The following is a 25,619-nucleotide window of genomic DNA, read 5'->3' as shown; positions in this document are numbered from 1 at the left end:
ACTAACATTTACAAAACAAATACAAATAAAAGGGGAAATATTTGTGACAAATGAGTTGATACCCTTCTCTCACAAACAGAAAAGAAAAATAGCAACACCTCAGTTTTAAAAATGGGAAAAGCCATTTATTCGAAGAAACATAAATGGTCAGTACACATGAGGAAAATACATTAACTCAAGCTCACTAATTTAAAAGAAATGCAAATGAAATCAACATTAGGTATCTTTTTAAAAATTTATTTTTAATTGAAGGATAACTGCTTTACAGTGCTGTGCTGGTTTCTACCAAACATCAACAAGGAGGCATCGTTTTTTAATCTACTGCATGGCCAAAGAACAACTTAAACACTAAGACTTAAAACCAGTGAAAAATGGAAAAAATTCCTTATTAGAGGCGCCAAGTCGGGGACCCCTGTCCTGGAAATACGGCGACTTCGGCGTCTCTGGCCATCAGTTCCCTGACTCAGGGCAGAGTGTGGGCATAAACAGCTACCGCAAAAAGCAGTTGTAAGGCTCACACGATACGCACAGGGAAGAGCACAAAAATGGTTGTTACTTTTTGTTCAGCTCAGTTCATCCACACGTTCACTTCTGTTGGCAGTACTGGAAATGCACAGGAATTACAGGAAAATTCTAACTATTTTCTGAAAAACTGGAGGTGAGATGACTCGGGAGTGACAAGACATCAAGTACGGAGGTGACCAAGTTGGTGAGCGGTGCCTCGGGCAGTGGCGACTTCCCACCGGGACCCCAGCCGCTTGAGCATCCTTGACCAGGCGTCGACGTTCCTCGGATCCCGAGGCCACCACGGGAAGGCGGTGGGAGGACCGGATCCACGCGTTGATTGGCTGTTTGTGAGCACGGGGCGGGGCGGACGGAGGCTCTGGAGGACGCGCGAGCGGAAGGCCGCGGGCGGGTACTTCCGGTCTTTGTGGCTCTCTGCTGCAGGTCCGCGGCTCGCGCCCTGGCCGCTCCTGGGCTTCGCGGTGAGGGACGTGGGACTCTAGGCGGAGGGAGGATGGGGAGGGCGCTTGGCCCGGGCGGCAGGCGCGGGGTGGAGGATTCCCGCTGCTTCGCCTGTCCATCCCTGGGTCTCGGCACCTTGTCGTGGCGGCATCTCCGAGTGTCCTGGGGACGCAGGGGAGGCCAGCAATCTAGCCTCTGCTCTCCGGCAGAAAGGGCAATTATTCCTCCTCCACTGTGACTTTTAAGATACTGCGATTTAAGCGAGGTATAAGAATAGAAAGGCTAGTGCGACGGGGCTGGTAAATAAACTACAGATTTGTAGGCTAAGTAGTCTGTTCTCTAAAGTTAACTGTAGGTTAGGTAAGGGTTAAATTGTACTGATCTGTCCGAACTATTCAAGGGCATACTGTTCCATCGAAATTCTCCCATCCAAAAATCAGATCATGATCGATGTACATTATGAAATTTAAAACACAAATTATTAGTTGCCATATTTCACTTTTTAAAATGTTTACTCCCCTATGAGTTCTAAACATTTTGAGAGTTTAGATTAACGGTTTTGCTTTTGTGTCTCATAGTATCTGACGTGTTTTTGAGCACGTGGTAAGCATTTAACAAATACTTCTTGGTTAATTCCTGGGTAGACTCTTATTCAGGAGTAAAAACCTTTGTATCCCAAAACCTGGCTCAGCACAGAGCCCATAATAAGTGCCTCAGTGTTTGTTGAGGAAGTGCATCAGATACTAAATTTGATCAAATGGCAAATGTCCAACTATGTTTTCATTAAACTCAACTCATGTTTAATATGAATTTTTTGAAATGTTTTATTACTACCTTAGATGAAAAGCACCATAATTTGCCATAAGTAAAAGGTAACTAAAATAAATTTTTAAAAAGCGTATCAAATCCTAGCTAGATACGGTTACCCATGGAAATCTGAAGCCTATATTTTAAAGAGAATTTTGCAAGTTTTACAGATGATGTTAAAGACAGGCTGTTCTCCCTGATGCAAACAGGATTGAAAGAGAATTGAAGAGTACATTTCCCAATATATGATTCAAGTTAATGCTGCTTTCTTTTGTCTCTAAAATAATTCCTCATAGTATAAATGTGGTAGGAATTCTACAGAATGAGAGACATTGAATGAGGTGAGTGATTTTTAGTTTTGTCGCTTGTTTATTAGTTACGGTCTCCACCCTGACCCCACTCCATATGTTATTCCAGTGACTGATCTTTATTATTACAAGTTCTTAGAGGTTTTTTTTCATCGCTGTAAGTTAACAGTGATTTTATATCCTTCAGGAAAGAAGAGATTACCCAAAGAAACTCTGAAGTACAGGACCCAGTTTTAGTGAGCTTCACGCTAAGCTGTTTCAGCCCAGAATGGCTGTGGAATCCAGAGCAGTTTCAACCCCAGTACCTCAGAATTCTCAGGAACAAGAGCTGATACTGGTGAAAGTAGAAGAAAGCCGTTCTTGGGGTCAGAAACTTAAGCAGAGTGGGAGTGCCCGATCCTGCCAAGAATTGTTTCGCCAGCAGTTCAGAAAGTTCTGCTACCAGGAGACACCGGGGCCCCGGGAAGCGCTGGGCCGACTCCAGGAGCTTTGCTATCAGTGGCTCAGGCCTGAGTTGCACACGAAGGAGCAGATCCTGGAGCTGCTGGTGCTGGAGCAGTTCCTGAGTATCCTGCCAGAGGAGCTGCAGATCTGGGTTCAGCAGCATAGTCCAAAGAATGGCGAGGAAGCTGTGACTCTGTTGGAGGATCTGGAGAGGGAATTTGATGATCCCGGGCAGCAGGTGGGAACAGGGAGATGTGATATGTTATGGGAAAAGGAATGTACAGACTCGAGCATGTGGCATCATCATAAGAATGGGGTGAGAATTTATCTCCACTGAACCATAACCCTGAAGTGACTACTAGGGCCATACCCATCTCTGTCTTTCATAGTTCTTTTGTCCCTATCCCTCATCCTGGGAGATGTCTTTGTTAACCCCTGAGAGATTTTTACTAAGCATTTTCCCTAGGGATTTTCTCACAGAGCTAACCATATTTTACTGATTTCAGGTCCCAGCTACTCCACAGGGACCACCAATGCCTTGGAAGGATTTGACCTGTCTTGGAGCAGCCCAGGAGTTTACACATATTCAACGCCAGCCTTTAAAGAAACAGCTGAAACCCTGGGAACCTTGCCTTCCCCCCAAGAGTGGTAAGAAATAGAAACTCATCTGGAAACTTATCAGGCCTCTGGTCTCAAGGATAGGGAATTAGCTACGTTTTACAGCACACTCCAGGTGAACCTCATCTTTATTATTCTAGAAAGGAGGTGCTCACTTCTGCAGCTTTGTTTTCAGTGGTCCTGGTGAATTGCAGTTAGCCCTCCTTGTGTCAGTTTGCCTGTCCTTTATTCATTTATTGCTTCATTACATGACTTAATAGGGTGCTAATACATGTTGTATTGTGGTGGGCAGTGGTTCTCTGTTTTCAGGAATGTTTGGGTCTAGATGGGGTGGTTGGCAAGCACAAAGGCAATTATAATACAGTCCCAGGTAGTAAATTATAGAATAAATGTAGCTACTGGGTCCTACTACATATAAAGACACCCACGTCAATTTTAGAGGTTCACTAAGTACTTCCTGGAAGGAGAGACATCTCAGCTAAGACGGGAGCCGTGAGTAGAGGTAAGCTGGGTAAATAAGTGGGAGCAGGAGCTTCCGCACTAAAGGGAAAAACTGTTTCTCTGTTCACAACACTTCTGACAGTGGATATGTGAGTCTTCCCTCCTGTTAAGCTCTTCTGACACTAACTACCCAGAACCAGTACAGACCCCACAGGTTAAGGTTTCAGTCCCAGGAAACTGCCCCTTCCCCTGCCCTCCGTCAGATACTAGTCTCACATGTAGTGAGTCCCCAGATTACCCACACTTCTGTCCAGTTTGGCTGCAGATTGGAGGTTCCACAACTGCATCCTGAGGTTTCATAATTTGCTGTAATGGCTCCCAGAACTCAGGAAACACCTTCTTCACCGTTTCCTGTTCATTGTAAGGATACTGATGACCACCCAGATGAAGAGGCCCACAGGGCAAGGTCCAGAAGGGGCCTGAGCACAGGAGCTTCTCTTTCTGGAGTTCAGGATGCACCACTGTCCCTGAAGCTCTCTGAACCCTTTTATTTAATGTGTTATGGAGGTTTTGTTAGGCATGATTAATTACATCATTGGCCATTGGTGTAATTAACTCAATCTCCAGCCCCTCTCTCTGGCATTCAGGGTGGGACTGAAAGTTCTGACTCTCCGGTCAAACTGGAAAATCTTTGGGAACCAGCCCTCCCTGCCCTCTAAGAGTCAACTCATTAGCATAAGCTCCAGTATCCTCTCCTCTCCACCACAGACGAAACTGCAGGGGTTTTCAAAGCTCTGTGCCAGGAACTGGGGGTGAGGTCAAATCCATGTTTCCCACATTACAGTGTCAAATAAGCAAGGGCCACAAAGTCCCAAAGATGAGAGAAGACAACCCGTTCTGGAAATTTCAGGTAATTCCATTTAAATTGAAGAGAGAATTCCTGGGTAAGAGAGAGAAACTAGAGGGGAAATTGGCACACAGGTTGTGAAAATGTGTCTGTCATCCTAACTGGTTTGTACAGTGCAGTGGGGTTCAGCTGAAGGGTTTTAGACAAGGGAGTGACATGATCAGATCTGTGTTTTAAGACTCAGTTGCAGAGACGAGAATGGATTTGAGAAAGGCAGTGCAGAGTCTGGTTAGAGACAGTTGGATCCACGTGGCCACAGGGAATAAATCAGGATGGGGTGAGAGATGGGGAAGATCACAGCTGAAAAAACACATCTGATGATTTAATTTAGTTCGGGACATTTTGGTGTTTGTCAGTTATTTATAGTAACATGGCCAACTCATGTTGGATATGAGAGTCTGGAGCTTAAGAGAACTGGGTTAGAATTGGTGATCTGGGGAGATATTAATAGGTAGCCTAACTAGTGACTAATGAGGAGGTAGTTGGTGGACTGAGGACATGGGAGAGCTCAGAACAGAACTCTAGGGAACTCGTGTTCAAGTGACTGACCTTGAATCTGAGAAGGAACAGCCATAGAAATCAGGCTAATGTGTTTAGAAGAGAGTGTCTCTGGAAGAAAGGTGTAGTCTGCAGTATTAGTGCTACAGAGAGGCCAGCTGAGGAAGATCCAGAAAGTGGCCATTGGATTTAGCAGCTATGAAGTTGGTGATTTTGACGAGGGCAGGGTGGAGGGTGCATAGGTAAGGCAGACAGCAGATTAGAGAATGGGGACCAGTACAGACTGCTGTTTGAAGAAGCTTTACTCTGAGTGGGAGTGAGGTTGCATGAGGGAGATGTATAGGCAAGGAGCTTGATTTAAAAAGATGAAGAGACTTGAATTTATTTAAGTGCTGATGAACAGGAGTCAGCGGAGAAAGATCAAAACAGTAGGCATGAAATAGTGGATAATTGATTTACTGAAGTCTCAGAGGAGGCAGGAAAGGATAAATTTCAAACTGTGGAGGTAGGCCTTAGTATTAGAATGGAGGAGGGACCCTATCTTGACCAGTTAAAGAAAAGGTGCATGCAGACAGCTATATCTTTGTAGGCAGGAGCATCTATTTTCTCTAACCTAGAAAGGGAGTATTGAAAGTGACTAGAGAAATAAAACATTATTTTTTGTTATTACCATTTCAGGTTGTGAGAATAATGAATCAGCAATAAAGAAGGACATTTCAGGAGAGAAATCACAGAGACTTTCCCAGGAGCCTTCATTTGGAGGATTCAGTGAACACAAAAGCAGTTTAGAGTGGCAGCAAGGGAGTGCTCCAGGGGAGACATTGAGAAGATCCCCTTCCCAGAGGGCCAGTTTTAGTCCAGTAATCTTCACACACAAATTGCTAGCAAACAGAGACCACCCTGAGCCCCAGAGAAACTTGATTCTAAGCACAAACTCTGTAACCTATCAGAAAGTTCCTACAGAAGAGAGACCTTACAGGTGTGACATCTGCGGGCACAGCTTCAAACAGCATTCTTCTCTAACACAACACCAGAGAATCCATACTGGAGAAAAGCCCTACAAATGTAACCAGTGTGGGAAGGCCTTTAGTTTGAGGTCCTATCTTATTATTCATCAGAGAATCCATAGCGGTGAGAAAGCCTATGAATGTAGCGAATGCGGGAAGGCCTTCAACCAGAGCTCAGCCCTCATTAGACATCGGAAAATCCACACTGGTGAGAAAGCTTGTAAATGTAACGAGTGTGGCAAAGCATTCAGTCAGAGTTCCTATCTCATTATCCATCAAAGAATTCACACTGGTGAGAAACCCTATGAGTGTAATGAGTGTGGGAAAACCTTTAGCCAAAGCTCAAAGCTTATCAGACACCAGCGAATTCATACAGGAGAAAGGCCTTACGAATGTAACGAGTGTGGAAAAGCTTTCAGGCAGAGCTCAGAGCTGATAACCCATCAGAGAATACATAGTGGAGAGAAACCCTATGAGTGTAATGAGTGTGGAAAAGCCTTCAGCCTGAGCTCAAACCTCATCAGACATCAAAGAATTCACAGTGGAGAGGAACCTTATCAGTGTAACGAATGCGGCAAAACCTTCAAAAGGAGCTCAGCCCTTGTGCAGCATCAGAGAATCCATTCCGGGGAAGAGGCTTACATATGTAGTGAGTGCGGCAAGGCCTTCAGGCACAGATCAGTCCTCACGCGCCATCAGAGAGTCCACACTGTAAAGTGACTTGTGAATACATTGAATACTGTAAATATTTGAGTCAGGCTTCTCTCTTTGTCAGAAGGGTTTCATTTACTTTGGAGTAAAACTCCACAGAGGTGGTTATAAAGTACCAGGTCTCAAGTCATCTGACTACAGCACTTCCCAGTGCTCATGCACATTGTCCCCTGAAAGCTTTTCCTGTGACTAATCAGAACAGCAGGCAGCTTTTCTCTTAACATTAGGAATCCTCAGGAGATGCAGAAGATGGGATTATAACATTTAAATCTCATTTTCCATGAGACTGTCACAAAGAGGGCACAGCAATCCAGACTCTTGTCAATGCATCTAATGATCCATGGGTCAGACTTGGGGCATGGCATGGAGAGTATGAGGGATATTTTCTCAGGAATGCAAAAGGTTTTACTGACCAATTAAGACCAGTGGCAGGGCAGCAACACATGGGGAACAGTTTCATCAGTGACTTATTGAGCCCAGGGCAGGCCAAAAGTGAGACATTGAAGAGAAAATATAAATTAAGTTATCCCAGCAGTTATTTTTTGAGTGGCTGCTATCAGGCACAAGGGGTACGGTGGACAGTAAGCCCGTCTCTGCAGTTTCATGAACAAGGCAAACAGGCAGTGATACTGGTTCCATCAGTGCTTGTGTGACGTTAAGGAGTACCTGACCCAACCTTGGATCAGGGAAGGCCTCTGAGAAAAATTACCTGAAGGATGAGTGGGAGTTAGCCAGGGAGGTAGGCCACCAGGAAGGAAGTCTGGCACATCTGAGAAAAGGAAAAGGCTGTGTTACGTAGAGCATGGCTGTTGAGTTCCTTCTGAAGTATAAAAGAAGTATATAGTCCTCCTGACTATAAAAGAAACATGGGTGTAGCCAGTCTTGTTTACTACAGTGCCTGTAGTTAAAACCTGAACCAGTGGAAAAGTCTGTCAATAAACAAAACCTGGAGTCTTTGGAACACAGGGCGGTAAGGAGCTTTGTCTTGGTTTGTGTGATCCCAGGGTAAGGGTTAATAGGTCGTTTCCTTGTCCATCCTGGAGGCTAGACCTTCCATGTGGGGGAGGGCAGGGGGGCCAGAAAGAGCCCAGTCTAGCAGAGTCCTAGAGTTTCAGCTCTCTCCCTTGCAGGTGTAAGGACTCCTTTGGTTCTTTGGTCAGACCTCAGCTTCTAGTTCCCAAGGCTCTGGGTCAGAAGCTGCCATGCTGCCCTGTTGTCTCTGGGGCTGTGCCTCCACAACAGTGCGCACACCCGCCTCAGGTGCTAAAAAATATTTGTCCATTGCTGGGTCGCTTTTTCTTCTCCAAGCACCTCACGTGTTCAGTTCTATCTTTTTATCAGAAGTATCAGTGTTGGGAAGTTTGTCAAAGACCACACTAAAGGGAAGTAACAGTACCAGTCATGGTCCATCCAGAGACTGCCCTCTTTTGAGGGATCCAGCAGGAAATGTCTCCTCAGACAGGTGCTCCTCAGTGCAATGCAGAAGGGTACAGAGTTTAGTCAGCAACAGGAAGACATGTCGCTTAAAGCTTCTGATAGGTTGGAGGTATAACACACCTCCCACGTGGCACTAGTGGTAGAGAACGTGCCTGCTAGTGCAGGAGACAGCTGCAGATTCAGTCCCCCGGTCAGGGAAGACCCTGAAGGAGGGCATGACAACCCACTCCAGAACTGCCTGGAGCAGCCCATGGACAGTAGAGCCTGGTGGGCTACAGTCCATAGGGTCACAGAGTCGGACACAACTGATGTGACTTAGCACATCACACACCTTAACCAAAGATACAAACCTTTGGGAATCTCGTGTCCTGTACATAGGAAAGAGAAGGGTTTTCGTGAGGATAGAGACGTAATGCTCCTACTGGGGCATGAGCTTGTACTAACCAACAAGAACAGTGGGAGGGCTACAGCTCAGGCTTGGAAAGAGAATGTAAAAAATGATCAGTTACATTTAACAGAATAGCATGGTAAAGCCATTCAACTCCTGTTCCTCTTCCACAGAGGCAGACTCAATCAAACTGAAACTGGTAGAACAATTGCTAAGTAGGAATTGCTACAACATACATTACAAAAGGCAGATACTCTTCATAGAGTTCTTAATGTGTATTGGTAAGAAACATAATAGGTACGTGCAAAGGCTTTGTATGGATGTGTTATTTCTCAGACAGCCCATATTTTAGAGATGAGATGAATGAAGGCTTAGGGTCATGGCTTACTCAAGATCATGTGGCTATAGAGTGGTGAGGTCAGACTGGAAACCCAGGCAGTAGGAATCCAGAACATGTCCATGGAGCCACTTCTCTGTACCATCTCCCCATGAAAAGGTCCCAGTAGAAGAAATAGTACTTAAATAGGCAAGTCAAAAAAGTATAAATGCCAACAGACAATAAATGTTAGCCTTGCTAGAATTAAAGACGTATATTAAAGCAAGAGTTGAGGTGGCAATTCTTCCCCCCTCATAAAACATGACAAAGATTCAGGGAAATTGGGACTCTGATGCTGCTGGTGAGGTGTGAATAGACGCTGTCTGGCAATCAACACCGAAAGCCTTAAACGTTGCCTTTTGTTAAAATTCTACCTGGAAATGTATGCTTCAGAAACCATCATGAATGTATACAAAGTTGTTTTAAAAAGTGATGCTGATTAATAATAAATGACAAAGCATATCTTAAGTAAAAACACAAGACTGCATACAATATGATTCATTTAAAAATATATGCATTAAAAATACTGGAAATATATAAAAACTGATTTGCCTACTGGTTACATCTGAGTAATAAGATTATAGGTGATTTAATTTTTTTTCTTGTGCTTGTGTCTTCCAACGTTTCCTACAATAAATATCTCAAACTTCTAAAGTTAGAGGAACAAAAGGTTTAAAAGGGAATGGAAGCCTAGGATAGTTGAAAAACACCAAGGAAAGCACGTGCTTTCTATAGCATCTTTGTCCCTTCTGAGTCCCAGGAGGTCAGTTAACTCATTAACTATCTGTGACTTCCTCACTGGTAAATGACAGTGCAGATGTATTCACCTCACTAGTGTACAAAAAAGTCTGCAAATTATAAATTTTTGTGAAGAACAATAGCCTTGACAAGAAGACTTCTGTTCTCAGTGGTGCTTTTCCATGAATTCTGCACCACAAGCAAGTCACATAACTCTGGACCCTCAGTCCAAAGGAGCTGAAGTAGGTGATCTCTTTAAGAGTTAAAGCTTCAACAGTCTTATGTTTATGAGATGGGGGTGGGGGTGGGGGTGGGGGGGGGGGAGAAATGGGCACCAAATAAGGTAGATGCCAAAGGTAATTGTTTTTTCCTTCACCAGAATTGCTGGAGGAAAAGTAACCCATCTGTTTCTTTTCTGCTCAGATCCCTCATTTCTTGGGGTGGAGAGGCAGTCCACTGTTTACCCTAAACGGATCCTGCACAAATTCTTGGATTTTAAAAGATGTGGAATGTAGGCACAGTGCTTAATACCAGTTTTCTACCTCTCCCTCACGTCCACAGGCTAGTTAACACTGTCTAGATGAGAGAATTAGAAATTTAAACACGTCTGACCTTGGTCTTAACTCCCCTGTGAACAGCATTGCTTCTTTTGCCCCTTGAAGTGAATCTTCAGAGCAGGGAGACTTGCCAGTCATTTCCGTGCAGAAGGAACGCATCTGGGGAGCATTTCTGCAAGTCAAGAGGGAGGGTGAGTAGACAGACCCACCCCCTGCTTTCTGATGGGCCAGAACCAGACACCGCTGCTCAGTAACTATCATTCACAGCTGTCTCCTTGGCAGGCACGAACGATGGCAGATCTAGAGGGTCATGGGGTTTTCCTTCATGTGTGATTGTATTAAGGACCTGCTGAGAGGAGAGGGGAAAGCTGGAGCATTCTCCCAGACTCTTGCTCTCAAGACAGGTGGGGAAGTGTCCGGATTCTGGTGGATGCAGGGCATGTGTGTTCAGAGGGGACTTGCTCTGATTCCCATGTTCTTTCAACCACAGTTCAGCCCCAGATGGCCCCTCAATTTTGTGGCTTCACCTGATGAACTGCATCCCCAGGGACTAGCTAGCATCTCAGACACATTTTGGCCATGGAATCAAAGCTGAGATCACCAGCTCCCAGCCTTCCACAGCTCCTTCCCCTGTTTCCCCAACATGTCTCCACTTGTCTTACTGTGCTTATTACTGAGTGATCAATTTCAAAGCAAAACTCAAAACTCAAATTTTATTACAAGACATCTTGCATTACATTCTCATACTAAATAGCTGAAGTATAACAACAAGGTCCTACTGTATAGTACAAGGAACTATATTCAATGTCCTGAGATAAATCATAATGGAAACGAGTATGTTAAAGAATATATAGATATATAACTGAATCACTGCTGTACAGCAGAAATTTACAATATTGTAAATCAACTACCAAAAATTTTTTAATGAACAGTTGAAGTATATATTCAAAAGTATAAATGTTAAAAATCAGTTACTAAGAATGATTCACCAGACAAGATTATTACCAAGAAAAAATATATGTGTGTATATTATATATATTAGGGTTGATGGGTTAAAAAAATGAATAGAAAGTACTCTAAAATGTTAACAGTGTTTCTATGGATGATGGGATCCTGGGTGATTTATACTTTCTCATTTTCTATACTATCAACATTTATAGTTCACAATCAGGAAAAGATATTCAATGGTATTAAAAACATGAAATCATTTGATTGTCACCTACAGGAAAAGGCAACTCTATCCATCTGAAAAATCTTTTTAGATATCTGATTGACCTCACTAGTGATCCTACGGCCTCTGGACACAAAGGCTGTTCCCCCAATCCCACCTCCCCTGTTAGCCACAACAGCTTTGATCACCATGTCTTCTTCAGAAGTGACAGCATCAGGAAGGGAAACTGGGGTACCCTAGAAGAGGACTCAGACTTTCTCTTAGGTATTAACTGCCCTCAACAATTACTGGTGAGTTAATTAAAACTGACAAAAATTAGAAAAGTTGAGTTTTGAGGCATCTGAGAGGGTAATTCAACAAATACTCATTGCCCTCAAGTAGCTTAGCATCTGTGAGTCTGATGAAGAGGAGGGCAAGCAGGGAATGAGACATAGTGGAGCCTGGGAGGACCTCCTACTCCCATGTTCCTGTCAGCTTCTCATTTCTGGGCCCCAGGGTCATGAGACACAAGCACTCTAGTCCACACTGTCCCTCTAGCATCCAATATGTACTCCTTCCTAGATGTACAAACATGTCTTTTTCATGCATCACAGCCAAGTCTCCCATCACACTAATTCTCTGAGTACTTCAAGAGATTGGGATTGGCTACCCAACTCAGTGACTAAATAGGAAGCGAGGGACCAACACCTCTCCTGGCTTCTGAACCAGGGGCCACAAGAACAAATTGTTGCCAGAGAGAAGTGTCAGAAGAAGGGATGGTTCCAGATCCTCTCTTCATGCCATGCAGCATGCGATAACCTCTGCATGTAACATTCTCTTCCTTCTTGCTTTGTTCTGGCTAACCTCTACCCACCTTTTATGTCTCAGCTGAGATTTCATCACATCCAGGAAGCCTTTGGTGACTCATGGACCAGGTTAGGTATCCCTTGCCATCCATGCATTTCAACAGAATCATACATGCACACCACACATATACATATACTCACATATATGAATATGTGTATATATATTTCTGAATATGCATATATATGTAAGGGCTTCCGTGGTGGCTCAGTGGTAAAGAATCCGCCTGCAATGCAGAAGCTCCAAGAGATGCAGGTTAGATCTTTGGGTCGGGAAGATCCTCTGGAGGAGGAAATAGCAACCCACTCCAGTATTCTTGCCTGGAGAATCCCATGGACAGAGGAATTTGGGGTTGCAAAGAGTCAGATATAACTGAAGCAACTGACCATGCACGCATGCATATATATATAAAACTTACTAGCCCTTAACTCAAGATGCAGTGGCCATGTCTGCCCCTGATGAATGGCACATACCAGGCGCTCACTAAACAAGCAGACCTCAGCAGGAAGGCCAGGGCTGAGGAGAGAACTGACGTGGGAGGAGAATGAGTCACCATTCCCCAGATACTACTAAACTGATCCAGGGCATAATTCAACGTTTCACAACCTCACAACACAACATTTCAGAGAACTGGATAATTTGGCATGTGCCTTCACCTGCCAAATACAAATGCTCTTGCCTGGGCAGGGATCCTTGCCATTAGAGGCATCACCTCCTAGGCATCTTATAAGGAGCTCTCTCAGGATCTCTTCCCTAACCCCAGATTTACTGTGAAGGTACCCATTCAACACTTCAACAAATATCCTTCTGTGGATCTACTCTTACAACAGTTCATGGCACTGGAAGGACAAGAATTCTGCTCTCAGAAAACCTTTATCTTCTGTGGAGTCTCACCCCCAAAGTGAATTCCTAGCATTTCACAATTGTACAACTCTTACCCAAAGAGTTACACTCTGGTGTGAGTTCTCTGATGCTGCATGAGGCCTGATCTATGCCTAAAGGTCTTCCTACATTCACTGCATTCATAAGGCTTTTCCCCAGTGTGGATCCTCTGATGCTGGGTGAGGGCTGAGTTTTGATTGAAGGATTTTCCACATGCATTACATTCATAAGGTTTCTCTCCAGTGTGAATTCGCTGATGTTCAATAAGGATAGAGCTTCTACTGAAAGCCTTACCACATTCAGTACATTCATAGCCTTTGTCTCCAGTATGAATTTTCTTATGCTGGGTAAGGGCTGAGCTCCGGCTGAAAGCTCTCCCACATTCACCACATCCATAAGGCTTCTCTCCAGTGTGAATTCTCTGATGCCGGATGAGCTCTGAGCTGCCCCTGAAGGCTTTTCCACATTCACAACATCCATAGGGTTTTTCACCACTATGAATTCTCCAATGTCGAACAAGGTCTGATCTCAGACTAAAGGCTTTGCTACAATCTTGACATGCATAAGGTCTCTCTCCAGTATGAATTCTCTGATGTCTAATCAGCTTGGAGCTCTGGCAAAAGGCTTTCCCGCAGTCCAAGCACTCATAGAGCTTACCCCCAGAAAGAATTCTCGGTTGTGTTATAGAGTTTGAGTTCAGGCTGAGGCTTCCTATACTTTCATTACATTCCAGGAAATTCTTTTCTGTGGCGATTTCCTTGGTGAAGCTGGCCAGTCTAAAATGTGTTTCCTGGGAAGGGAACTGACTCAGTTTGTTCCCAGACGCACTGCCTTTCAGCTTCTCAAAATTGTCCAGACCTCCTAAAGCTTCTTCAAGTATCTGTCCTGAAGGAGTTTCCCCAGGGAGTCGTCTTGGAGGTATTGTGGTTGCTGATGCAACACATTCAATAATTTCTTGCTTTGCTGTCAATACTCTGTCAGCCACCAGCTTGCCATCTAAAAATGTGAATAGAATATGCAAGTGTCATTTGCTCCCCATGCTGGAAGAAAAAACTTACTATAGTGAGAATAGAAAAGAAATCAAGTAAAATAGGTATTTACCTGTTAGAAGGAAAACTATTAACAATTAGCTTCCAAATCTACAATTAAGAGAAGTGACTTGGTTTCAGTTTTATTTATTAAATAAAAAATAAAAATGGTTAAAAAAGAGAGAGAGAGAGAGAAGTGACTTGGGGTAGTGAGAGGTGCCCGTCCCCAGACAGTAATATAGACTAGAATGAGAGTCAGCCTGGGAAAGGAGAGATAGTGAACAGTGAAAGACATTAGCTAAAGGAGATGGTGGTAAACAGGGGTAGCAGTGAGAGAGCAGGAAGCTGGGAGACAGTCCTGGGTTAGAGGAGAAGGTGTGTTTTTAGGTAATGAGGGAAAGGAAAAGAGGAACAACTAGGAACAAGTAGGCTAAAGAAAGATGTCTGAGTCTTGAATCTAGTCCTTCTAGAAAAACAGGAGAGCAGAAGATACAATTGGAAAACACTTCAAGGTTTAGAACTGAACAGAGGTAGGCGGTACAAGGGCTTCCCAGGTGGTGCTAGTGGTAAAGAACCCACCAGCCAATGCAGGAGACGTGTGTTCAATCTCTGGGTTGGGAAGATCTCCTGGAGGAAGACACGGCAACCCACTCCAGTATTCATGCCTGAAGAATCCCATGGACTGAGGGCCACAGTCCCTAGAGTCCCAAAGAGTCAGACACGACTGAATCAACTTAGCACGCACACACACAGGGGGTGCAAAGGTAAATGGCAGATTCTGGTAAGTTCTTAGTTGATCAAATAATTACAAGCAAATAGAATACGATATGCAGAGCATAATAAAAGGAATCTTGTGAATTCCTGACTCATTCAGGGTCTGGTGGGAGTCTTCCATGTTCACTTTTTTATTGATAAACGGTCAACGAAGGTTGGAAAGGAGAGGCAGATATGACTGCCTGGTGCCAAACCTTCAGCTCTCACACAACATGCCCCTCTCATTTCTAGATTTCTCGTAACTCAAAATAGGAGGCTACTAAATGATGGCTAAGGTAACTTGAATTATTTTGCATGGAGAAAATCTGAAAAACTGTTAAGCTACTTTCTACCTCCTCAAAGTCCTCTAAACTTATACACATTCTACAGATTAGGAAATGAAGACTCAGAGAGGCTATATCATTGATATCTCTTGTTGCTGTTGTTTAGTTATTAAGTCTTGTCTGACTCTTTGCGACCCCATGGACTGTAGCCTGCTAAGGCTCCTCTGTCCATGGGATTATTGGAGTGGGTTGCCATTTCCTTCTCCATGGGATCTTCCTGACCCAAGGATGGAACCCAGGTCTCCTTCTTGGCAGGCAGGTTCTTTATCACTGACCCACCACCGAAGTTCACCGATGTAAGGTCACAGAATAAACAATTGGTAGAGTTAGGATTCAACCAAAGATGCTTCACATCAAGGTTTACAGTTTTCCCTCCATGTCATCTGCCTTTCTTATTGGAAGGAAGCATGGCTATAATGGCATGGCACTGAGGGGAAAAAAAATTTTTTTTAACATTTTTGTTTTATTTTTGTAAAAAAGCATGTTTTTATATGAAAATAAATACCTTTTCTGATATTCTTGTAGTTCATGATACTTCAAACACAACAATAAAGTCTCACAATGATTACCTGACCAAAGCAGAGGGCTATCCAGCTTCTCTTTCCCTCACTCCTTACCAGAAATCACAGATGGATGACACTGCCTCTTAGATTAGGATGGAACACTCAAATTCACACTGTTCTTGGATCTTAGACAGAAACTTAATCAAGCCTGTGCTTGTTTGAAAAGGGAAAAATTATAGATAAAAGCATAATATATAAAAAGGGCTGAAGAATAATAAGCACCAACTTGGTTAAAGTCAGAGAAGTAACAACCCAATGAGAAATTTTCTGAAAGTAGTAAATAGATCAAATTATTAGAGTATAAAGTGGCAATAAAATTTTGTAGGGACAAAATTAGGGTTGTGAACATTAGAACAGTTACATAATTTACAGGATTTAAAATATCTCTTACTCCTTGGAAGGAAAGTTATAACCAACCTAGACAGCATATTAAAAAGCAGAAATATTACTTTGCCAACAAAGGTCTGTCTAGTCAAGGCTATGGATTTTCCAGCAGTCATGTATGGATGTGAGAGTTGGACTATAAAGAAAGCTGAGCACCAAAGAATTGATGCTTTTGAACTGTGGTTTTGGAGAGGACTCTTGAGAGTCCCTTGGACTGCAAGGCGATCCAACCAGTCCATCCTAAAGGAAATCAGTCCTGAATATTCATTGGAAGGACTGATGTTGAAGCTGAAACTCCAATACTTTGGCCACCTGATGTGAAGAGTTGACTCATTTGAAAAGACCCTGGTCCTGGGAAAGACTGAAGGCGGAAGGAGAAGGTGACAGAGGATGAGATGGTTGGATGGCATCACTGACTCAATGGACATGAGCTTGAGTAAACTCTGGAAGTTGGTGATGGACAGGGAGGCCTCGCTTGCTGAAGTTCATGGGGTTGCAAAGAGTCAGACATGACTGAGTGAACTGAACTGAACTGAAAATACCTCTTCAAATTCTGTAATTACATGAAGTCAAATCATGAGACCAGTACAAAATCCTGACCTTAGATGTATAGATCAGGAAAATATCAAGACTTTTATTCTTTCAACTATATATGTTTATTATATAAAAATATTAGGATAAACAGTTAACTAGAATAATTTATGGAAATTTAAGATTGAAAGTAGAATAACAAATGACTACTTGAGTATTTAGAAATATTTGTACAAAAATAAGCCAAATAATCTAATTACTATCTCCCAAGAATGAATGATAATTCACAACCAAGCCCAAAGTCCAGAGGCTGGAGGGCAGAGTACAGATTATAGGAGACACTCTGGAAGAGAAATAAGCCATAGGTTTCCCTATAGAAAAGCTCTTCTATATAACATCCCCTGGTGGCTCAGAGGTTAAAACGTCTGCCTGGAATGCAGGAGACCCAGGTTCAATCCCTGGGTCGGGAAGATCCCTTGGAGAAGGAAATGGCAACCCACTCCAGTACTCTTGCCTGGAGAATCCCATGGAGGGAGGAGCCTGGTTGGCTACAGTCCAGGGGGTCGCAAAGAGTTGGACACGACTGAGTGACTTCACTTTCACTTTCACCCCACCCCACTACTTTCCTACCTTTTCAATACCCTGTATGGTCTAAAATCCTCTTACCTAGGGACTCAGCCTTAATTACACAGGGTAACACTATAAAGATGATGCTCCACTGCCCACCCAAATCACCTTCACCAGTATGGTGCCTCCTTCCCTCAGCTGCTGCAACTGTTGGCTCCTAATGACCTACAGCTGTCCCCTTCTCTGGAGACTTTCCCTGGCAGATGAAAGCCACCCGGCCTAGGAAATTACTCCACCCTCACCACCCTCCACCCCAACTCAAGAAGCGACAACACAGCAGTACAATTATGCTCCAGGGGGATCCCTGCAAAGCCCCACCACATGGATTAAGTCAAGGCTAGGTTTCTTGATCTTGCCCCTTCCTAACCCTCCCTCTCTCACTCCATCCAGAGTTCTCCCGAAGAGCATGTTCTCAGCAAACCACCTGCACTCAAATCTCCAACACAGACTTCTCTTCTTGCAAGACATACTATTAGGCTAGTGAAGAAGCTACAGGAAAATTATATTATATATTATGTAACGAGGGTGTAAGGCTGTAAAAATTACGTGATGGCTCTTACAATCCAGTCAGAGTGGATTCCTCCAATGATTTAAACCTCAGGACCCAGGTAAAAGATGTGAAATGATCCACATTAATCCTTCAGAAGTGGAGGTGAAACCCTCATGACTAAGAAAGAGATCAGCATAACGAGATTCATCAGGAATCCAGTAAAGGCCATTCAAGGCCATATACTTAGGGACCAGGCATAAACGGAGGATGAGGAAGGCTGGATTGAGTCAAAAATGTAATACCACTGTGAAAGAGTGAACAATAAAAAGATGCAAAGTGCAACATGTAAGAGGGGTGTGAATCTACCTTATAAACTAGTCAGATCTTTATTAGAGTATTTTATTTTTTTATCCCTGTAGTTCAAATGAATGTGGAGAACCTGAAGCATGTCCAGGGGAATGACCAGAGATGGAACAGAGAGTCAGAGGCAGTGAGATGCTTAGTTAAAACAAAGTTAAAGGGCGGTGTACTCACTGCCTTCAAGAATAGGTTGTGTTTTATGAGGACTCTGCTGAACAAATAAAATAAAATGGAATTAAAGTTGGAAGTAGTTCATATCGACCCAGAAAAGAAGTTTAAGATTGTTGTAGCTGGCTGGTCTGCTTGCCGTAACACAATACCATACACTGGATGGCTTAAACAACAGAAATTTACTTTCTCACAGTTCTGGAGGTTGGAAGTCCAAAATCAATGTGTTGACAGGTTTTTTTTCCCCCTCCAGGTCTACCTCTCTGTGGCTTGCAGTGGCTTTCTTTCCACTGTGTCCTTATATTGTTGTCCCTCAATTTGTGTTATGTCCCAATCTCCTCTTCTTACAAGGACACCGTCATATTGGACTAGAGATCACCCTAACAATCCCATGTTAACTTATTTACTTCTTTAAAGGCTCTATCTTAAACACAGTCATATTCTGAGGTACTGGAGGCTAAGGCTTCAACACAGAAATTGGGGGCAGGGGGACATAATTCAGCCCACAACAAATATCAGAATGAAAAAAACAAGAATGACTTAAAAAATTACAGGACACTCTCATTCCTTAAGACCTTAAAATAGGAATAATCTACTCTAACTGATTTAGATATTTACCTACTTTAAGGCAGAGGACTCGAGGAAATGATTGTTAAAGTCCACTTGAATGTAGCTCCTACTGGATGCAGAAGATGGTTCACTTGGCAAATGATGTGTCAGGAGAGCTGGAAGGGAGTTTCTCAGGAGGTCTCAATGTACAGATGCATGAGTTCCTTTGGTGAACTGCCAAAATCTGAGAGCTAGCCCTTGACCTTGTGGCCTCATAAACCTAACTTTATCATCATACAATGAATAGATTTACCTCTTGGGGTCAACTCTCATTAGCCAAGCTCATGAAACTGAGCAGGAAAACCACAATAAGAATGAATGAATAATGTAACTGTCACACAGACCAGACTAGACTAATGTACTTTTTTATTATAGCTAAGTTTCATGGGAACTTAATAAGATTGTTTGGTAAAAATGAAATCGGAAGGGTAGGTGAGTGTAACAAACTTGTTCATGAAAACAAGTTAATAAGCCTGATGTATGTGCTGCCCATAGGGATGACTTTGCCAATAACATAAAGCCCCCTGGTCAGCTTCAAACCCACCCTTCGATGCCCTGCCTGTGACACACTTCTCCCTGGCCGACTGACACGATGTGAACTTTAACAGTAGGGGGGCCAAACAGACACTGGAGGAGGAAGGGTCTTCCCTTCCTGGTTCTGGTGTGCTCTCTTTGTTTCCCTGCAAGGTGCAGGGCACCATCCCTCAGCATGGCTTTCCAGCAAGTTCCGTGTCATGGCACCTCCCCATGGGGGGCTCCTGGCACTCAAAAAGGTGGCTTCTCAGGGAATTCTGCCCCCTAGAACACAACACTCTCCCCCCACCCATGAATGGCTGTCCTCAAACCCCAAAGAGCAGTTTCCCAGCAAGTCTGCCAGCAAGCACTTCTGGGAACATTTCAGCGGGCCACAGCTGTGCCCTTTTCAACAAGGTCTGGACCTCAGCTCTGCCAGGGGAGGGAGAGGATGTGGCACCCTCTTGCAGACTGGTTCCTTTCTGGGGTGATCTACCTCAATCCCAGAGACTCCTACATGTGTTATTTCTGTATACTTAATGGGGATTTTAAAAACTAGTTAGTAATTAATCCCCTGTCATAGTTAATAATTCTTAATGCTAAACTTCCCCTGTTCAAGCTACCATGTAATTTCTCTTACTGATACATTATTCGTCTTCATCTTAGGAATTGCCTTGACAGTAGGACCATAATATTAAAAAAACAGAATACTGGTCTTTGAATATTATGGGTATTATTAGAAAATTCTATTAGAGACCTTAATTTTTTCTAAGTTTCTTTTTTTATTTTTTTAATTAATTTTAGTTTTTTTTTCTTATGCTGGGTCTTCGCTGTTGTATGTGGGCTTTCTCTACTTGCGGTGAGAGGCAGCTACTCTCTAGCTGCAGAGCACAGGCTTCTTACTGGGGTGCTCCTCGTGTGGTGGAGCGTGGGCTTCAGTAGTTGTGGTGGACTGGTTTAGTTGAGGCAGGTGGGATCTTCCCTGACCAGGGATGGAACCCGTGTCCTCAGCATTGGCAGACGAATTCTTAACCACTGGACCATCTGGGAAGTGCTGAGACCTTAACTCTTAACCCAGAATTAGAAATTATGTTGGAATTTCAGATTCTAGGCAGAGCCAAAGGAAGAATATTTCTAGGTAAGGGGGCTTTTCCACAACATTTAATGACAGTCACAAGCAGCAGTCATTAAGAAAATGCCCCATGCCACACATTTACACCTTCACCTCCATCCTCAACCCCACATGGACTGTGGCTCCTCACCTGTCTCACAGAAAGCCTGGCACTCCTGAGTCTCATTCTTGCCCCGCTTTTCCAAGGGCTGGAGCTGGATACTCGGTGACTTCAGTGCTCCCACAGATGTCATTTCCTTCCAGGTCATTCCCTGGCCATGAGCTGTGTCCTAGGAGTAATCAAGTACCAACACTATGATTCTGAGGACACACAAGAGGAAAACCCCTAGAATAACAGGGCAGGCCAACCAGAGTCAGAAACTCAAGCAAATGATTAGATAGAGAACAATAAGGCTAATAGCTCTAGTGACTTGATCCTAGTGGACAAATAATAAGCCAAAAGACAAAAATTTTTACCGTTCTCTGGTAGCCCAGTCAAGTCACTCAGAATGGCTTTCTCATTAACCTACAAATGGTTAAACAAGCCAACAAAACACCTCCCTACCTGTTGCCTTGGCTCGTCGAGCTCCTTCTCCAGCTCCTCCAACATCTCCACGGCGTCCTCTCCGCTCTCTGGTCGGTTCTCTCGGAACAAGGCCTGCAGCTCCTCGGGCAGGATGGCCAGGAACTGCTCCAGCACCAGCAGCTCCAGGATCTGCTCCTTGCTGAGCACCTCGGGCCTCAGCCACTGACAGCAAAGCTCGCGGAGCCGGCCCAGCGCCTCCCGGGGCCCCGCGGAGTCAGAGTAGCCAAACTGCCTGAACCGCTGGCGGAAGGCCTCCCGGCTACAGGCGTTTCCCTGACGGCCGAAGTCGTGCCCCCAAACACAGTTTTCTTCTTCGACCTTCACCACGACGAGTCTTTCTTGCCCTTTTGGAGCACAGTAGGCCAAGGCTGCAGACTTCCCTGCCATTCTGGGCAGAGACAATCTGAATTCAGAGGCTGCCTAGCTGAAGTGGTGAGCAGATGGGTCTGTGTCTACGAGATTTCTTCTGAGTTCTGATGCTTCAGGGAGCTCCTGAGGTGGACAATGCTAATGTCACACAGGGGGGAAAATGTGTTTAGAATATAAATTCAGCTGTTTGAAGACCAGGTGACACAGAGCATAGTGCTGTAAAGAAAACTGACGAGAAGGGAGCTTTCGTATAAATGATACATTCATAGATGATTCAGGATTTTTCTCAGGATGTGAAATGGAAAATGTTTAAGTATCACTGAAATAAATTCAACTTTTGGTGACCATGTTAGAGACAACATGGGAGACAGTAAGTAGTGCTCAAAAATCATGCAAAGCAGGAAAAACACTCTAGTGTATTATTACTCCTCAGAATAACAAGCACCACTTTACTGACCACCTACTAGATGCCAAGCACCTGCGAGATACTTAACATAAATTTAATATAACTTCCCTATGAATTCTGTAAGGACAATCGTAACTGTGCCCATTTTCCAAATGAGGCTGCTGAGAATCATAAAGGGACCCAAGACACACAGCCAGTAAGCAGCACAACTGTGCTCAGCAACCAGAGTATTTATTAGCTCTTTCTATTAAGTCATGGGTTCTCCCCAAAGAGGGGCTTCCTGAGTGACTCAGTGGTAAAGAATCTGCCTGCCAATGCAGAAGACTTGGGTTCAATCCTTGGGTCGGGAAAATCCTCTGGAGAAGAAAATAGCAACCCACTCCATTTATTCTTGCCTGGGAAATCCCACAGACAGAGGAGCCTGGCAGGCTACAATCCATGGGGTCACAAAGAGTTGGATACGACTTAGCGACTAAACAACAACAACTCTCCAAAGAAGGGAATCTGCACTTAATAAACCTACCTTGGGCAAGGCACTTTACAAATACAATTTTATCAGAAAGTGTAAATAACACTAGCAGGTATGCATTATCATCCCCACTTTACAGATGAGGAAACTGAGGTTCTCAAAAGCTAAGTAATTTGCCCAAGGTCCCAAACTGGTATACAGCAAAGTCAAGACATGAACCTAGGAGTAGCCCAACTCTGATGCACTGGCTTTTTAAAATTACAGAATGGGTTAATGCCCAGGACAATCTAGGTTGACACTAAATTAAATTAAGAATGAGGGTGAAACTGTTAAGGAAAAGTCATGGAGAATGGCCACGGTGATGTACATAAAAGGAAGGTTTATTCTTGACTTTAAGTCACAAGGTTCTGAGACACAAAGAAAAGAGGAATGGATTCCTTCATCCATTATCTCAACAATACTTGAGCTCTGTGCTAAGCAGTATACTGATCAGGATTCTCAGGGTACGAAGGTCTGTTTTCAAGGACTCCTAGTTTAGTACAGGAAAGTGACAAACACAGTGCAATATACCCAAGGATCGAGAGAAGCAGACAAGGTAGCCTGGAAAGATAACCAAGACCAGGAAGAACTGTCTGCCTGGGCGAATCATCTCAGCATAGCCTGATATGTGTGAGCTGGGTAAAGCCGTAGAGGAAGGTCATTCAGGCAAGCAGTGGGATGGCAAGTAAGAGGATGTGGCCCATTGAGCAAAATGCAGGTAATTCAGAAAGGCCAGGCTCAGCGTGCTATGGCTCAGAATCAACCATGGAACACAGACATCAGGACAGACTTGTTGAATCAGAATCTCCATGGGTGGGACTCCAATAAGCTCCATAGATGCTTCTGATATGCAGCCAGGGTACAAAGTACTGGACAGAGTACCTCTGCCTGGGCAGAGGTAAGGAATAGTGAGAGAGGAGAGACCTCAACAAAGAGAAATTTAGGGGCATTTTTCTTCTTAATTTTGTGGTACTTGGAAAATATTAAATACATTTCTTTAGTTCTTCTTACAATTGACATTTAAGAAATTCCATGACAATGCACAAATATTATCCCTCACCAACTTGTCCTCCACTGGGTGGCTGAAGCACTCTCACTGCTCCTTCTCCATCTCCTTCACAGGCCCACCCTCCTCTGCATCAGAGTTCCACAGGTCAGCCCTAAGCCCACCACCACTGCTCTTAGTCTCTCCCGGGAATCTCATCCTGACCTTCAGTTACCATCCACTTCTAGTCTAGAGCTCCCATCTGAGCTCCAGTTCTCTGTGCCGGTTGTGACTCACATCCATCATAAATCCTCTTGAATTTCTCAAAAGGACCTCAAACTCAGCACATCCATGATCAACTGATGATTCATCCCACTGCAACCTGCTCTTCTCCCAGGAAGATCCCCCTCAGAAAGCAGGAATAACCATCTGGCTGTATTGCCAGAAACATGAAAGCATGCCTAACACATTCTTCCTATATTTAATTCAAATTGAGTCCTATTGATTTTATTTCCTATCTCCAGAATCTACCTTTCCCCATCACTACCAGCACCATCTTCATTTCAGCAACTATCCTTGTCACACTGTATGAGAACGCAGTCTGCTTCTAATGTAACCACAGTGACTTCTTCAAGTTGCAGATCCGATCTTGTTCCCCGGACTAGTTTCAAAAAAGCAAAAACAAAAACAATGGGTAATCAACAAGGACCTACTGTAAAGCACAAGGAACTCTGCTCAACATTCTATAACAACTTAAATGGGAAAAGAATTTGAAATACAATACAAACACGTGTAACAATCACCTAGCTGTACACCTGAAACTAACACAAGATTGTTAATTTACTACATATACGTGCTTAGTCACTCAGTCCTGTCTGAGCCTTTGTGACCCCATGGACTATAGCCCACCAGGCTCCTCAGTCTATGAGATTTTCCAGGCAAGAATACTGGAGTGGGTAGCCATTCCCTTCTACAGGGGAATCTTCCTGACCCAGGGATCGAACACAAGTCTCTGCATTGCAGGCAGATTCTCTATTATCTGAGCCACCAGGGAAGCCCACTAATCAACTATGGAGGTGGTGGTTTAGTTGCTAAGTCGAGTTCGACTCTTGCGATCCCATGGACTGTAGCTTGCCAGGCTCCTCTATCCATGGGATTCTCCAGGCGAGAATACTAGAGTGGGTCGCCATTTCCTTTTCCAGAGGATCTTCCTGACCCAGGAATTAAACCCACGGCCTCCTGAATTGCAGGCAGATTCTTTACCGACTGAGTTATGAGGGAAGTCCTATGTCAACTATACTCCAATATAAAATAAAAATTAAAGACAAAAAAACTCCAAAGCCCTTCAGCTTTGGAGTTAAAACTCCAAACTCACTTTAGCCCAGGTGAGTCTGTCTTTGCACTCATGTCACTTTACAGATTCCCGGGTCACACCCCAGCCTGAGCCAGAACCTCATGGATGGGGTTTTAGATCTGTAAAACAGTCTGCAAGCAATTCTGATGTGTAGGCAGGCTTGAGAACCCTGGACCATTCAGGAAGTCATGAAAGAGAATCATGTTCCTTTCCCTCAGAGCACTTCTCTCATTTTGTCAGTATATATACAGCCCCAGTACAGTTCAATTCAGTTCAGTCGCTCAGTCGTGGCAGACTCTTTGCAACTCCATGAATCACGGCACTCCAGGCCTCCCTGTCCATCACCAAATCCCAGAGTTTACTCAAACTCATGTCCATCGAGTCAGTGATACCATCACCATCTCATCCTCTGTCATCCCCTTCTCCTCCTGCCCCCAATCCCTCCCAGCATCAGGGTCTTTTCCAATGAGTCAACTCTTCACATGAGGTGGCCAAAGTATTGGAGTTTCAGCTTCAGTATCAGTCCTTCCAATAAACATCCAGGACTGATCTCCTTTAGGATGGACTGGTTGGATCTCTTTGCAGTCCAAAGGACTCTCAAGAGTCTTCTCCAACACCACTGTTCAAAAGCATCAATTCTTCGGCACTCAGCTTTCTTCACAGTCCAACTCTCACATCCATGCATGACCACTGGAAAAACCATAGCCTTGACTAGACGGACCTTTGTTGGCAAAGTAATGAATGTCTCTGCTTTTCAATATGCTATCTAGGTTGGTCATAACTTTCCTTCCAAGGAGTAAGTGTCGTTTAATTTCATGGCTGCAGTCACCA

At 43.9% G+C, this 25,619-nt stretch overlaps 2 protein-coding genes across 6 annotated transcripts in view; one reads left to right on the top strand and one right to left on the bottom strand.

Moving 5' to 3' along the window:
• Positions 1 to 885: 885 nt before the first annotated feature.
• ZNF397 (zinc finger protein 397) lies at positions 886 to 9,388 on the top strand. 4 transcript variants are annotated; one of them, XM_024984197.2, is made up of 5 exons: positions 886 to 986; positions 2,269 to 2,841; positions 3,032 to 3,173; positions 4,429 to 4,494; positions 5,668 to 9,388. In XM_024984197.2, exons 2-5 carry the CDS (start codon positions 2,350 to 2,352, stop codon positions 6,714 to 6,716), a joined length of 1,749 nt encoding a protein of 582 aa, XP_024839965.1. In that variant the 5' UTR covers positions 886 to 986; positions 2,269 to 2,349; the 3' UTR covers positions 6,717 to 9,388. The 4 variants fall into 4 exon arrangements, with proteins under 4 accessions (XP_024839965.1, XP_005224019.1, XP_005224020.1 ...); XM_005223962.5 differs by lacking the exon at positions 4,429 to 4,494; XM_005223963.5 differs by lacking the exon at positions 4,429 to 4,494 and having other exon boundaries at positions 887 to 986; positions 2,269 to 2,763.
• Positions 9,389 to 10,902: 1,514 nt separating this feature from the next.
• The window catches only part of ZSCAN30 (zinc finger and SCAN domain containing 30), a 20,342-nt gene continuing 5,625 nt past the window's right edge, over positions 10,903 to 25,619 (bottom strand). Inside the window, exons 2-4 of one of the 2 annotated variants that reach the window (XM_005224007.5) lie at positions 21,146 to 21,673; positions 20,732 to 20,870; positions 10,903 to 14,095 (exon numbers count right to left, since the gene is read on the bottom strand). In XM_005224007.5, the coding sequence (XP_005224064.1) occupies positions 13,164 to 14,095; positions 20,732 to 20,870; positions 21,146 to 21,553 (1,479 nt within the window). In that variant the 5' untranslated portion in view covers positions 21,554 to 21,673 and the 3' untranslated portion in view covers positions 10,903 to 13,163. Of the gene's footprint in view, positions 14,096 to 20,731; positions 20,871 to 21,145; positions 21,674 to 25,619 lie in introns of those variants that run through there. The other variant, NM_001205632.1, reaches the window with a different exon arrangement.

Source organism: Bos taurus, chromosome 24 (genome assembly GCF_002263795.3).
Source record: "Bos taurus isolate L1 Dominette 01449 registration number 42190680 breed Hereford chromosome 24, ARS-UCD2.0, whole genome shotgun sequence".
Classification (NCBI taxonomy): domain Eukaryota; kingdom Metazoa; phylum Chordata; class Mammalia; order Artiodactyla; family Bovidae; genus Bos; species Bos taurus.
The sequence above is the reverse complement of the archived record's forward strand: the minus strand, read 5'-3'. Positions and strand labels throughout refer to the sequence as shown.

Coding starts and splice junctions, on each gene's coding strand:
- ZNF397 (XM_024984197.2), top strand. CDS start 2,350: ATGGCTGTGGAATCCAGAGCAGTTTCAACCCCAGTACCTCAGAATTCT. Junction 3,174..4,428: donor TTGCCTTCCCCCCAAGAGTG/GTAAGAAATAGA, acceptor CCCACATTACAG/TGTCAAATAAGCAAGGGCCA. Junction 4,495..5,667: donor ACCCGTTCTGGAAATTTCAG/GTAATTCCATTT, acceptor TTACCATTTCAG/GTTGTGAGAATAATGAATCA.